The 14,827-nt window shown below is 45.8% G+C and overlaps 1 protein-coding gene across 9 annotated transcripts in view; it reads left to right on the top strand.

Annotated features, from left to right (window-relative positions):
• The window catches only part of TBC1D1 (TBC1 domain family member 1), a 239,342-nt gene extending 235,168 nt beyond the window's left edge, over nt 1–4,174 (top strand). For all 9 annotated transcript variants that reach the window (XM_049709615.1, XM_049709609.1, XM_049709612.1 and 6 more), the window contains one exon: nt 3,666–4,174. In XM_049709615.1, the coding sequence (XP_049565572.1) occupies nt 3,666–3,866 (201 nt within the window). In that variant the 3' untranslated portion in view covers nt 3,867–4,174. The remainder of the gene's footprint in view (nt 1–3,665) is intronic.
• The last annotated feature ends 10,653 nt before the right edge of the window (nt 4,175–14,827 follow it).

The following is a 14,827-nucleotide window of genomic DNA, read 5'->3' as shown; positions in this document are numbered from 1 at the left end:
GAGTGTACGGTAGTTCATTAACTCACCAGAGGCACCGGCGGGCTGGGTTTTCCCATGGCCGCAGGCCCTTTCTCTTCTGGTTGTTTGTAGTTGGGATCAAAGGTAGCCCAGGAGAATTGTTCCTTTTTGTTAGGAAGCAGACATTATCCTTTGCTAAGGTCAGACTGTCCTGGAACTTTCTGAGAGGCTATTTCTGCACTTAACCCTTTCAGGAGACAGACCCAGAGCTGAACTTGGGTTCAGGGTGCCGTCGCACTATTAGCCGAATAGCCAGCGATTGCGCTTTGAGTCATGACGAGACAATCAAAGGCATGAGCTTTCAGGAGCGAAGCCAGCTAGGTCCTCGGAGTGATATCGAGTGAGGAAAGGGCCACAGGATCTCCCTAACAGAGTAAACCAGAGCCTGTGATCAGGATTTGTGAGTCCCTGGTGCCAATGCAAAAATTCAGTTCATGAAGGGACACAGTTCTCCCCTCTGGAAGCTTCCGTCTTACCATGGATAAATGCGGATGAGGACATACAGTAAGTAGAAAGGCAAACCCAGACGTGCGTGCAGGAGGGAGAGATGGAGCTAGCGCAGAGGCGCAGTCCAGAGACCCAGATCTTGCTAGGTCCAGTGTCACCCATACTGTCACCTGCTCTGCTCTGATTCCCTCATCTGTGCGACAGGGACAAAAAGATGCCTTTTTGTTGGGGTAGGGGGTAGCACTCCTCTAACAATCAGATAGAATAAACTAACCATACAGTCTGCTTTTTAAATGTCAATATGGGTGGTAAAGCTGTCATTGTTAACGAATTGTGTGTGGAGGGGGGGAAGGGGGTGTTTTAAAAAATTATTTTTGAGCTTGCTGTGGAGAAAACTTTATATTTTTTCCAAAATATGTATTCTGTGGTATTCCTGGTCTGTCCTGAGAATAAGCTTTCCATCCTGATCTAAGCCTCTTAGTTTTCTCTATAGAAAGTTGCTGCTTTGCAGACACAAGCTTGGCAGTGATGGGAGAAAGGCCAGCATTTGGAGCTTAATAAATCAACCCCTGTCTAAAATGTATTCCCCCCAGCAGGGATTTTTACCCCAGTAGAAACCTAGTAGATATTTGCTGTAGAGGAACAAAGAAAAGTCTATCCTTACCCAGGCCTACCAGTCACATTCCGACAGTTAGCTCTTTTTTCCTCTAAGATTGAGTTGTCCTAACTTGAAAGTATGCCTGAGTACGATTTCTGCAGGGTGTCTTAGCTGTAACCTGAAGGGGAGGTGCCGGGGAACGGAGAGCCTTATCTTGCATGTAAGGGTCTGCAGTGTAGGTGGTAATTTTAAATGCCTTCCAAACAAACAGTAGGTCCCTGAAGTACAGCAGGATGGAAACATTTCTAACAAAGCCCAGATTTGAAGTTGAAGCATGTGTCTCGTTAGGATACTGCTCAAATAAAAGGTTCATTTTATTAGGCTGATGCCATGTAGGTTTTTTGTGATGAAGAGGGGAAGTAATTTTGCGCTGCTCCTGTGATACTGTACCCCTTTTGTGAAGAGAGGGAGTTGTGAAAAGCTGCTCAGACATCTCCGTCCTCAAGAAACGCATCAAGAGGTAATTGGTAACAACAGATGTCCTCCTTGGAATGATCTTTCTCTTGACCGCGTGGCTCTGTGCTTCTGGACGTATCATTCAAGACTAGAGCTTATGCCGGTTCCAGCTGTGCTGGGTGCCAGAGGCCACCAACATTTGTAAGACACTGCAGCTCTCAAAGAGTTGGGCTAGGGATTGTGGTGTGTCCGTTTGTGGGTGCCTGCATGTAGTTCTCTCATTACCCTCTGAGTCACGTGGAGTTACTTTCAGCCAGACCAGTCTCACAGACTTTCAGCCAGACCAGTTACTTTCAGCCAGACCAGTCTCACAGACCAGTCTGTGAGACTCACACCTCTTTTCCCTTTTTTCTTTTTTTTTAAAATAGTTTTCAGAGTCCAGGGATAGCTGTTCAATGCAATACTTAATTTTCCAACATAAATCTTTGCTTTTTTGCCCAAGTATCAAAATTGACCTGTTTCCTGGCTTTGTTCTATTCATACAGTTGTTGGACATACCAAAGCCCCATCTATTTTCTTGTTAAACACTTAAGAATGTCATCTAGCCGCTGGAGACTAAACTGTCTTAGCTCTTCTGTCCAGCAGCGTACTTACGACGATTGCTTAGACATGTCTGTTGCCAAATGCTAAGGGACGTGCATTTTTTGGAATAATCCACCACCAGTCATTGAGTGCCCGTGAGCCGGGTGCTTTGGGAGGCCAGACCCACATGCAGGGTGAGGTGTGTTTTCTTCTGTGAGACAGCTTCAGTCTCACCGAGGAGGAGACCTGACGTTTGTGCTGGCCAGTAAATGACCATGCACATCAGCTCACTGCTAAGCTGAGAGGTGCCCCTGGGAGTGCTGTGGCCTTCAGAAGGAGTGGTCCCTGGAGGGGATGAGGTGGGACCCGTCCCAGGCCTTGACCGTGGGGAGGAGTGTGAGGGTCGGAGAGGACTGCTTGGACATACCCACTCAGCGTGACCGCCCCCTGCCCGGTAAGCCGGCAAACTTAGGATCTCAGTCCTTTCTTCTTTCTGTTTAGAGTGTTCCAGTGTCACAGCCAGACCTAGGCTTTGAGTCATAGAATTGTCTGTCTCGCACAAGTGTTGTCTTGTTCAAGAAGCTGTTTCCCTTGTTTTGAAAACGAGGGAAAAAATATGTACTGTTGTTCCCACCTAAAACCTACGGGGATGAGCCGGTCAGATGAGCGAGCCAGTGCAATGCCTTACTGACCCCGGGCCCGAGCACTCGAGAATGCAGCGGAGAGCTGGAATCGGCCAGGAGGCCCGGGGACAGCAACGTAGGAGGTGGCTTTTCTCAGGAAACTCCTCCGCTTCACTGGGGCCAACTCACTGGTTGCCTGGGAAGCCAGCCCGAGGGGACTAGAGAGAAGAGGAGGGTCCGTTGCAAGAGAGAAGCACCTGGAAGGTCGGCCTGACACTGATTGTGTGCTGAGGATGCGGACGGGTGGGAGTGGGGACACTGCTGGCGTCTGTGGCCAGTGAGGCCACGCACGTGACCCTCTTAGCAGAGCTCGGCCACCCTGAGCGCTCCACACACGTTCCCGGGGAAATGCCCGTCCTTGTTACTGTAGGGAATATTAAAGGTTCAGAGTAGAGAGCTGTTACTACGTGGGCCTTCACATAGAAACCATTTTGATGGTCTGTCTGAAATCAGTTTGTACCTGTACATACGTGTATTTGTCAAAGTGGGCCGGACCGTGCTGCAGTGACAACGCTCCGGACCCCAGTAGCACCGCAGACCCTCCGCCTTGTCTCCGCGAAGCGTTCTCGGGCCGTTTCACAGCTGTCCTCCTGTAGCGGGTGACTCGGGAATCGGGCTCCCTCTGCACTGGGAAGCCGCCATCTCCACAGGCGGCTTCCAGAGTAGCCACGGCAGGGGAAGAGGGTGCTGGAGGATCTCGGGGCGGCCCAGCCCACCTGCGAGGAGTCTTCCGCTGTGGCAAGAACTGAGAGTAAACGTGGAGAGATGCGTCTCTGCCAGAACAGGGCTCCAGCGTGCCTTCGAGAATGGACAGTGGAGTGCAGAGTGGATCTCCCATGTTCTCCCCGGGCAGTTCCATTCTCATTTCTTTTATTCTCTAGGTGGCTAATGGGAGGATCCAGAGCCTGGAAGCCACCATTGAGAAGCTCCTGACCAGTGAAAGCAAGCTGAAGCAAGCGACCCTGGCCTTGGAGCTGGAGAGGTCAGCCCTGCTGCAGACGGTGGAGCGGCTCCAGGGGCAGACGGCAGAGCTGGGCGGCCCAGAGCCTGACCCCGTACCACCCGAGCCTGCGGGCCACTGACGGCCGGAGCCCAGCCCCCGCCAGAGCGCAGCTCCAGAACCAGGTCACCACCGCCCTGACACTGTCCAGGCCTTAACTGGGAGAGATGAAGATGCCAGAGGGAGAACGGAGCGTGAAGCGTGCTTCTCAGGGAGGAGACTGGCTAGCCAGCGCGCGGATTCTTCTGAACTAAGATTCGCAGTGCAGGGGGCGAACGTCCTGGTGGTGTTGTCGTTGTTTAGGTTCTAATACGTCCCCTCTCCGGTCCCGGTTACTGTACTCAGTAGATTTAGATGGCATGGACTTGAAATAAAGCACTTTTGTGTTTCTTTATCGTTTCCTACTTCAGTATCACTGTGTCTGTAAAGGGCATTCATAATACTGTGGGATTTCAGAAGCCGGCGAGGCTGGAGGTGATGATTCCTCTGGCCAACATGTGGCCCTTCGTTCTTCCAAGGAGGGTTTGTGTGACTTACACCTTCAGTGTCACCAGCAGGGGTGCGGTTGGCCCGTGACCATTCTTGTTGTGGAAGCCCCGATTACCACTGGGAAAAATCGGAAGCGATTTATTTAAACTTGACATCTTATATTTGATCACTGTGCTTGGTATTTAATGAAGTTTGTCTTTTAAGAAGAATAGTTTTCATATACTTTTTGCTTAGCCCTTAAGTATTGATCACAGTCATTGTAGATAAACGTTTTATGGGAAAATCACCAATTTTTAGACTCTGCCAGGTATTGCTAGCGTGCGACCTGCAGTTGTAGAGTCTGAGAGGTTTACTTTGTTGTGGTGTTTCATATCCATATTTCAGAATCGTGTATTCATTTTTGCTGTCGTGTGATGTAATGCAGCCGTGTGTCCCTTTGAGTCTCCACCCCTTGGGAATCGGATTCCTTGCGGAAGTCGCCCTGCATGTCAGGACTTCCAGGGGTCCCAGACATTCTGGGGCTTTCAAAGTCTTCAGACTTTCGGCCTGAAATTGCATCAACTGTACGACAGCTGAGAGCAGTTTTTGTGGTGGGATGTGCGTTTTGAATGTAACTCACAACCCAGCGACCCCCTCCCTCAGGATGATGAGGACCCGGTGCCTTCAGCCAGCAAAAGGCTGCTCTCAGTGGCCCTGGTGTCATCTTGTCGCCATGTGAGGCTCTTCCCCATGATCTCCTGGAGCGGGTGGTGGGTTAGAGAGGAGCCGTGGAGGCAAGTTCACTTCCAGGACAGCAGAACCATTTCTTTACTGTATCTTCGTAACTACTTCTATTCCACAGGAGTTTCTCGACACACCCTCCGTGGTGGGCGTCTCTTTCAAGCCTGAGGGGTGAGGAAGGGCTTTCATATCTGGAATCTTTCTAGATCTCCCAAGACATTTCCAAGGGAGGCACACGTGCTGCCGCTGGTGCCTAAACAGTTGGTTGACAGTGGGGACTCTTTGCTGTTCCCCATGTCATAAACCATGATGACAAGCCCAGTAGCCTTTATCCTGTGTTGTTCCACCAGCTACAACTTAAAGGAGTTAACATTTGAGGGCTTCTTTCCATATACTTTACTGTTTAAATGTTCAATTTGGCATCTTATTACCATTACTCAAAAATATCGACTCTGCATTAAATAAAAAGCAATAAAACAGATAATTCATGCCCGCACTTTTACGGTGTTCTTTTTCTTTTTTTTAAACGTTGGGTTTCTGCTTTTCAGCCCAGGAGTGAAGGACTGCCCGGTGAACGCCTGTGGGTCAGAGTATGAATGTTGCCTAACCAGCAGTGAGATCTCTGAGGGATTGGCGTCTTGCATACCCAGTATTGCTACCCAAGTGCAACACCTCTGCGCGGGTGTGCGTAGTAGGGCTGCTGAGACCAGCCACATCCGTGGTGTGTGCCAGTGGGCACTGTTGTGAGTTCGCGCTGGGCTGAGAGGACGGGGGACACAGGCCTGTGATTACAGGTTGGACAGTCCGCCTGTGCCTCAGCTGGCTGGGGACAGAGTCTCAGTTCACATCACTGCCTGAGGATTCGCAGAGGCAAGGTTTTAAACTAAGAAAGTTTCCTATTATGTTTTCCTCCCAGCACACAACCGTATGCACATGTGTGTGTGCACTTCGAGGTTGTCTGTCTTTTGGTACAATTTATACCCTCTTAGACAAAGACATTGAGCCCCTGGGAAGCACACTGTGACACAGAACACAGAAAAACAGCTTCTATGCAGAACACTCGGTTTGGGGCCCTCTGAGGAGTTACACATAGATAGAACAACAGTGTCCATTTGGGGATTTGTGTTTGTTTTGGTTGGGGAATCTGGGGAGAAGAGTTGCTCTGAGGGCTATGGGATGCAGGAGCTGTTTCAGGAATGAGAGCAGACACCACTGTGTGAGGAGCTGCAGAGGGGAGGGTGCAGGAGGAGGTGTGCAGACCAAGAGGAGTCCCCAGGGGGCCCATCTGAGCGGCGGAACACACACAGATGCTGACGCGGGCCGGGGCGGGGGGCACGCGGGGCCCTAGGCAGCTGCAGCCGCCATGTAGTAACCATCTCCGCGTCGACGGCCGGTGTCTGGTGGTGGGCCTGGAACCACCCTAGGTGATGCCTCAAAGTCAGAACTTGGGAAGAAGAACTTGGAGGTAGAGCGGAGGAGAATGAGGATGAGCTGGGACCTTTAGCACCTCGTGTGTATCTGTCGCCACACCTGACTATGATGACCCTCAGAGAAGAGTGGCCCTTGCATCACTTTACCTTCCAAAAAATCACACAGGCATGTCTTCGAGCCGATTCTCATTTAGAACCACTGGGGGAGGGGACGCAAGGAAAGGTAGTCCTGACTTAACCAAGCTGACGGAAGACAAACCACCATAATTTTGGAACCTGCCTAACCCGAATGATATGTGAGTTATTTGACAGGGCCCTTCCAGCTAAGTATATATGATGAGTGATCCGCAGGGCTCGGGTTCATAGATTGGTTTTGACTTTGTCACTGATGGTGCAACGCTGAAGACTAAAAACTGCAGCAGCCCCAGCTGACACCCGGGACCACCCCCAACCCTTCACCTGCTTCCCTCTGTCAAAGTGTTACCAAACAGGCTACAAATTAAGTTCCAGAGTCTTTCCGTGTGGGAAGATAATTTACGGGCCACATTGTCTTAAACTGAAACTGCTTTAAGGGCTTGGAACAGCTCCAGATTATCTTGGGTTGGAGGGAACCTGCTATTTCAAACTGGAAAACTACCTTCCACCTCAACTTACAGAGGGAAGAACTGAGGAGAAGAGAGGTTCAGAAACCACCTAATGGTTGCCTGCAGGGTCAGGGTGGGGCCTCAGCCTCCCGACTGCCAAGTAGTGGACACCACCCGGCTTTCGTTCCAGTGAGTTTTGGGAATCATTTCTGACGGCATTAAGGTTCAAGGCCAGGAAAGTTCTGCTTCACTTTCCAGGAAGGTGATCTGTATAGTAAGAAGCCCAGCTCAGCTTCTCTCCTGAGATGTAGGGTCTGCAGGGGCCCTAATCTGTCATGAGTTAGAACCAGGGCAGAGGAATGCTACTGCCACAGGGTCTGAATTGACTGGGGACAGTTTTGCTCTTGACAGTCATTTCTTTTTTTACTTTTAGACGTCTGAAAACCCTTGCATTGTCATGCTAAAAAAAATCAACACAATTAATTGCCTTTGGTTTTGTAGAAGTGAAACTTTCCACTATGTAAAGTTTTTTTGTTGCCGTCTTTAGAAATGATCAGAAGGGTTAGGGAGAGGTAAGCGCTAGGATATATAGAGCAGCCAACAGCAGTCATTATTTGAAATCGATAACGAAAGATGAAAAAAGAATGTTCTGAGAACCTAGGCTTCATAGATAACTGCCTTCGTATCTCTAAAGTGAATAATCAACTGTTTTGGTTGTAAACCCTTATTAGCAAAGCTTTTGAATTTATACCACTATGTGTGTAGTTATTTAAAAATTTCACTAAATTTTATCATAAGATAGAAGTTTTAAATGAGGTGAAGCAAAACAGTTTAAAACTACTGATGATTAAAAAGTTTGATATCCAGTGTTTCTGAGGAGAACAATAGACACTTCGTTTTAAATATTGTTTTAAGACTGTGGTACAGTAATTCAGATGTGAATTTCCAAGTTCAGCCGAGTATGATGGTTAGTTTGAATACACTGCCAATGGCTGAAAACAGGATGGCTTCCAACCCCTAAATGCAGAAAGGGCACTTCTGGTCACATTGAAGCATGCTGGTCTTTCATTCACATGTATTCACCAGTGGTGCAAAGGTTTTTGTTGAAATCTGGCTAGTAAATTTCCATCTTCTCTAAGGGCAGACTAATGTCAGCTAATCAAAATGTGTTAAGAGTTTTATACTTTAAATCAAGGACTTTAAAGCAAACTCTTCATTTGGAAAGCTTTGAACAAGTTATAAAAGCATTTCCAAGATCGTTTGAGTAGCACGTTCACATAGTTTTTGGCTAAGAGATGACCTAAACAGTAGCAACGCTTCAAACATCCTTTTCTGAAAAAGCCCTCTCCATCGCACATCCTCAGTAGTCTTTCCTTGGGCTCCCTCCTCGGAGCCCTGTGCTCTCCGTCACGGGGAGGAGGAGGGTGGAGGAGACGCTGCTGTGGGAGTCTTCCTTCTCCCTGTGGCTGCCCGCTCACCTGCCCCTGTGCCCGCTGTGCCCCTTTCCTGCTGTCCTCCAGGAGCTTGCAGAGTGCTGGGCTGAGCAGAGAAGAGGGGAGCTGCGCAGTATGCGTGGTACAAATAGCCCCTGTGAGCCATGCACTCGCTGACTGCAGGGCCGCCCCTCAGAACCACTGGCTTAGCCTGAACAGCCTGACAAGGGGACGGGGAGACAGCTGTGTCTTGTTCTTTCTCGCAGTCAGATTCATCCGCTTTTCCTCACTCTCCTGGCTACATCTTCCTGCCGTTGTTTTTGTCTTATTCCGTATTTGGATCTGTTTTGGTTGTCTTCTTCCTGCTCTTCTAGACGGCACTTCTTTCTAAACCTCTGTGTTCCTCATTTCTTCCAACTGCGGGAAAAGCTGACGCTGGCCACCGTTAAACTATGGCTTTGGTTCTTAGCCCCTGCAGGGTGACATCCTGCGGTACCATCTCGGGGAATCTGGGCAGAGTGTAAAGCAGCACGTGAGGGACGTAGAGGCAGGTGTGTTTGGTGGTGGGATGAGGGGGGACCAATATACGTAATGATGTTCTGCCCACTTCAGCTCTTCCTGTACTTTCCACCAAGGATTTCATGATCCATTTTCCTTCCTTTGCAGTACATGGTAATCAGCTTTGCTTGTGAATTTCATATGCTCTAATCATCTATTCATCTTGGTTATTAGAAAGGATAAAATGAGTTTTTTCACTCAGGATCCCTCTTTTTTCCCCCATATGCTTCTGTGATCACTCCTAATACTGGGACAGCCCCGTTGTCTTCTCATGATGTAGAATTGGACCCACCTGCCCCTCAGAGCTCAACTGCACAGTCACTGATGTGCACCTGCTTGACGGTTTTCACTCTTTCCAGCAGGTGGTTATGGTGCCCCTACTACGAACCAAGCCCTGATCTGGGTCCTGAGACCACAAGGTAAATGCCTGCGGTCCTTTCGTCTAGCAGGGTTGATAGGTAATGGAAATAAGTAAACAAAAATCCGTCATGGGGTGGGAGCTGCCTGCACAGAGTGGTCAGAGAAGGCTCAGCTGAGGAACCGGTGCTCAAGGTGGGATCCAAAGGATAAGGAAAGGAACCAGCTGGGCTTCCCTGGTGGCGCAGTGGTTGAGAGTCCACTTGCCAATGTAGGGAACACGGGTTCGTGCCCCGGTCCGGGAAGATCCCACATGCCGCGGAGCGGCTGGGCCCGTGAGCCATGGCTGCTGAGCCTGCGCGTTCGGAGCCTGTGCTCCGCAACGTAAGGGGCCACAACAGTGAGAGGCCCGCGTACCGCAAAAAAAAAAAAAAAAAAAAAAGGAAAAGGAACCAGCTAAGGAGGAGATGGGTGGTTTAATGTTAGAAGATAGCAGAGTACTTTCCAAAGGATGCATAATTCTAACCATGAATCTTGTGTCAAGAGATCTCCTTTCAAAAACCCCATCACTTTTAACACCATGTCTTTTTCAGATGACAAGAAAATACTAATATCTTTCAAGATAAAACTCCCATTATTGTATAGTCTCATCTATATATATGATAAATTATTGGCTTCATCACTGATTGTTTCACCTGACACAAGGGAATCTGCTATTGTTTACTTTGCATCATCAAGCTACAAGGAGGGATGAGCTGGTGCAGTGGGCATTGTGATGGGCACCTGAGGGGGAGTGACATTGTGATTTCCGTTTATGCTAACCTCACCTGCAGACCTGAGAGCCAGCCTGTGGACACGGCCACATCCACTTCATGCAAAGGGAAACCTCATTCCTTAAAATTAGGTGTGATTTGATGCATGAGAGTCCAGAAGGGAAGGCGAGTCAAGAAACTTTGTGAAACTCTCCAAAAGGAAGACTTGACTGCTCAAATTACATTCCGGGGTACTGAGAACATGAGAGCAAAGACTTGCTCAGTTGCTGTTAATATTCTTTTGGAGTGAGCTGCCAGTGGTGGAAGGGGTACTGGAAATGGGAATGCAGAAATCTTTGAAGAATTATAAAGCTAGCCAAAATTCCCAGTTTTTTGGGTTTTTTTAATAAGGGAGGAAACGGATGGTGTAAATTATGGTTTATTGAGTCCTGTGACACTCTTGTCTGCATGGACCACGAAGATGTTCTTGCAGACATTCCTTTAATCCTCAGTGTCTTTAGGAAGCCCCAGGGCTTCCCAGGTACTTCTGAGCAATGCTTGTGTTCAATCCAATGTCAATTGTGCAATTGAACATGTGATCCTATTTTGACTTGACATTTCCAGAACACTCAAAGCCAGACCCGGTGACCCTTCAGCTAGCAAATGTGCAAGAATTTTGCTCTGACCCATGACTCATTTTGAGCTTTTGTGGTCTGTCTTTATTCCAGTTCTTTCATGCCTCCTCATATCTTTAACGTCCTTGTAAGACATCATAAAACATTTGAAGAACAAGATGGAGCCTGGCAATTATAAACAGAAACAACACTAGTGGTTATGAGCATGGGCCCTGGAGTCAGCTAGAAGCCAACCCTGATTCTGCGTCTGTAAAATAGAAATAATAAAAGCTATTTCATAGGATTGTTTGAATATTTTTGAAGAGCACTGAGCACTGTGGCTGAGACAAGGTTAGTAAGCAATAAATGTTAGCTATCATTACACTGGGATTATATAAACTAAAGGAATCCAATTCTGTGAGTTTGAAATCAACCCCAGGCAAAATTCCTCAACAGACTGTAAAACATATTTAAAAGGTGATCTTTAAAATTAGTACGATTCCCTAAAACGATGTCATTGTAGGCCAATAGAATTTTATGGTTTTGAAAGGGTAGGAAAACATACCTTGATGTCAGCAAAACTTTTGACAGCATCCCTCACAATAACTTAAATAAAGTTACATGGGCAGGACAGTTCATCTGGGTTGATTTAACAGGTTAAACCGGTAAGACCTCTAGATGGTGGTTCTCAGCCCTAGCTGCACATTAGAATCACCTGGAGAGGTTTTTTTTTTAAGTTTGTTTTTTTTTTTTTGGTTGTTTTTTAAGCTTCCCCTGTGATTTTAAGTTTAATCAGGATTGAGAACTATGGCTGTAATTATAGTGAATTGACGTGAGCCTAAAAGCTAGGGGGTTAATTAACCTGACCTGGATTTTGTCCTTAGCCAGCCTGGTCCACATTTGCATCAGTGACCTGTACAAGGACCTGTCAAAGGGGGCATGCCTCTCAGATGCGAGGATGCCGCAAAGCAAACACGCTGAATGACAGGACCTTGATTGATGTTGACAAGCTGGACCCATGACCTGATTCAAGCAAAAGGCATGTTTAAATGCCAGGGTCTAAGTTCACCTGAAGGGCAGTGGTTCCCAAAGTACAGTCCTGAGACCAGTAGCATCAGCAGCATCTGAAAACTTGTTGAAAATGCAAATTCTTTGGCTCTACCCCAGCCTACTAATTCAGAAACTCTGGAGGGTGGAGCTAGTGTTCTTTTTTAACAAGCCCTCCAAGGGATTCTGATCTGTGCTAAAATTTGAGAACCACTTGTATGTGGAGGGGCGGGGGAAGTCTCCCTGGACGAGTACAGAATTGAAGACACCTGAGTTAGCATCCGTGGCTGTGGAGAGAATCTCTGTCTACAGTTCTCTGGACATATAGTTCTATTTTACTCTCACTTTCCCATCGCTGTAGAGATCTTTCTTACTTTGTGGGTCATGCCACTTGCTTATCTCTTCATTCCACATTCACGGTGTAATTCTGTTCATTGAAAATCTGGATAATTCCAGAGGCTGTTAAATAGTGAGAAATGTTGAGTGTAGCGTATGATGGTATAATAATGGCTAAACAAAACAAAATAAAGCCAGCAGTCACCACATGCCAGGCAGGCCCTGTTATGGGCCCCTTAGATGACTATCAACTCATTTAATGAGGAAAGAAATGATTAGGATTTGATGTTTGCAGCTGCAGAATGATCACCGTTGTTGATTGGGTAGCAAGGGTTGAAGGCTGGGCTTGGTTAACTTCCACTGTTGTTTTTTTTTGTTTTTTTTTTTACAGTTTTAAAATTCTTTCGTAGTTACATGTTTTATTAATCACGTCTGAGAAAAGTCATTTATTTTCATTTTGTACAGCATTATCTTGTAAGGACAAAATACAGCGACAACTTCCAAGCTTTTTGCGTATCAGAGCTGAAACTGAAAGTATCTCCACAATTGAATTTTCACTTCTTATTTGTAATAAGTTTATCCTTAGGAGGATACTTCATAGTGTTTGATCACAGATGAGTTTGAGCATTGCTATCACTCAATAATTTTAAGCATCTGTCAGATTCTCTCCTATACTATATATTAATATTTTCTCCGTAAAGCAAATATTTATTGGTGGCCTGTGGGAATAAGATACACCTAAGTCCTCTTTCCTTGGTATATTCACAAAAGCCTCTGAAACTAAATTTCCAAGTCAGGCCATACTAAGGCCTGGCATAATAAGTTTTCATCGTTAACAGTTATTTTGTGGTTTTATTTATTTATTTATTTTTATTTCAATTTTTTATTATATATTGTTTTTAAAATTCCAGTTTCCAATTGTTCATTGTCTGTATTTAGAAACAATTGATTCTTTTTTTTTTTAACATCTTTATTGGAGTATAATTGCTTTACAATGGTGTGTTAGTTTCTGCTTTACAACAAAGTGAATCAGTTATACATATACATATGTTCCCTTATCTCTTCCCTCTTGCATCTCCCTCCCTCCCACCCTCCCTATCGCACCCCTCTAGGTGGTTACAAACCACCTAGCTGATCTCCCTCTGCCATGCGGCTGCTTCCCACTAGCTATCCACCCTACGTTTGGTAGTGTATATATATGTCCATGCCACTCTCTCACTTTGTCACAGCTTACCCTTCCCCCTTCCCATATCCTCAAGTCCATGCTCTGGTAGGTCTGTGTCTTTTTTCCCGTCCTACCCCTAGACTCTTCATGACATTTTCTTTTTTTTCTTAGATTCCATATATATGTGTTAGCATATGGTATTCCTTTTTCTCTTTCTGACGTACTTCACTCTGTGTGACAGACTCTAGGTCCATCCAATCCAAAAATGGGCAGAAGGCCTAAATAGACATTTCTCCAAAGAACATATACAGATTGCCAACAAACACATGAAAGAATGCTCAACATCATTAATCATTAGAGAAATGCAAATCAAAACTACAATGAGATACCATCTCATACCAGTCAGAATGGCCATCATCAAAAAATCTAGAAACAATCAATGCTGGAGAGGGTGTGGAGAAAAGGGAACACTCTTGCACTGTTGGTGGGAATGTAAATTGATACAGCCACTCTGCAGAACAGTATGGAGGTTCCTTAAAAAACTACAAATAGAAGTACCATACGACCCAGCAATCCCACTACTGGGCATATACCCTGAGAAAACAATAATTCAAAAAGAGTCATGTACCACAATGTTCATTGCAGCTCTATTTACAATAATCAGGACATGGAAGCAACCTAAGTGTCCATCATCGGATGAATGGATAAAGAAGATGTGGCACATATGTACAATGGAATATTACTCAGCCATAAAAAGAAATGAAATTGAGTTAGAAATCATAAAGATCAGATCAGAAATAAATGAAAAAGAAATGAAGGAAAGGATAGCAAATATCAATAAAACTAAAAGCTGGTTCTTTGAGACGATAAACAAAATTGATAAACCATTAGCCAGACTCATCAAGAAAAAAAGGGAGGAGACTCAAATCAATAGAACTAGTAATGAAAAAGGAGAAGTAACAACTGACACTGCAGAAATACAAAAGATCATGAGAGATTACTACAAGCAACTCTATGCCAATAAAATGGACAACCTGGAAGAAATGGACAAATTCTTAGAAATGCACAACTTGCCGAGACTGAACCAGGAAGAAATAGAAAATATGAACAGACCAATCACAAGCACTGAAATCGAAACTGTGATTAAAAATCTTCCAACAAACAAAAGCCCAGGACCAGATGGCTTCACAGGCGAATTCTATCAAACATTTAGAGAAGAGCTAACACCCATCCTTCTCAAACTCTTCCAAAGTATAGCAGAGGGAGGAACACTCTCAAACTCATTCTGTGAGGCCACCATCACCCTGATATCAAAACCAGACAAAGATGTCACAAAGAAAGAAAACTACATGCCAATATCACTGATGAATATAGATGCAAAAATCCTCAACAAAATAATAGCAAACAGAATCCAACAGCACATTAAAAGGATCATACACCATGACCAAGTGGGGTTTATTCCAGGAATGCAAGGATTCTTCAATATATGCAAATCAAACAACGTGATACACCATATTAACAAATTGAAGGAGAGAAACCATATGATCATCTCCATAGA

This window comes from Orcinus orca, chromosome 4 (genome assembly GCF_937001465.1).
Source record: "Orcinus orca chromosome 4, mOrcOrc1.1, whole genome shotgun sequence".
Taxonomy (NCBI): Eukaryota; Metazoa; Chordata; class Mammalia; order Artiodactyla; family Delphinidae; genus Orcinus; species Orcinus orca.
This window is presented reverse-complemented; position numbering and strand designations above follow the sequence as displayed.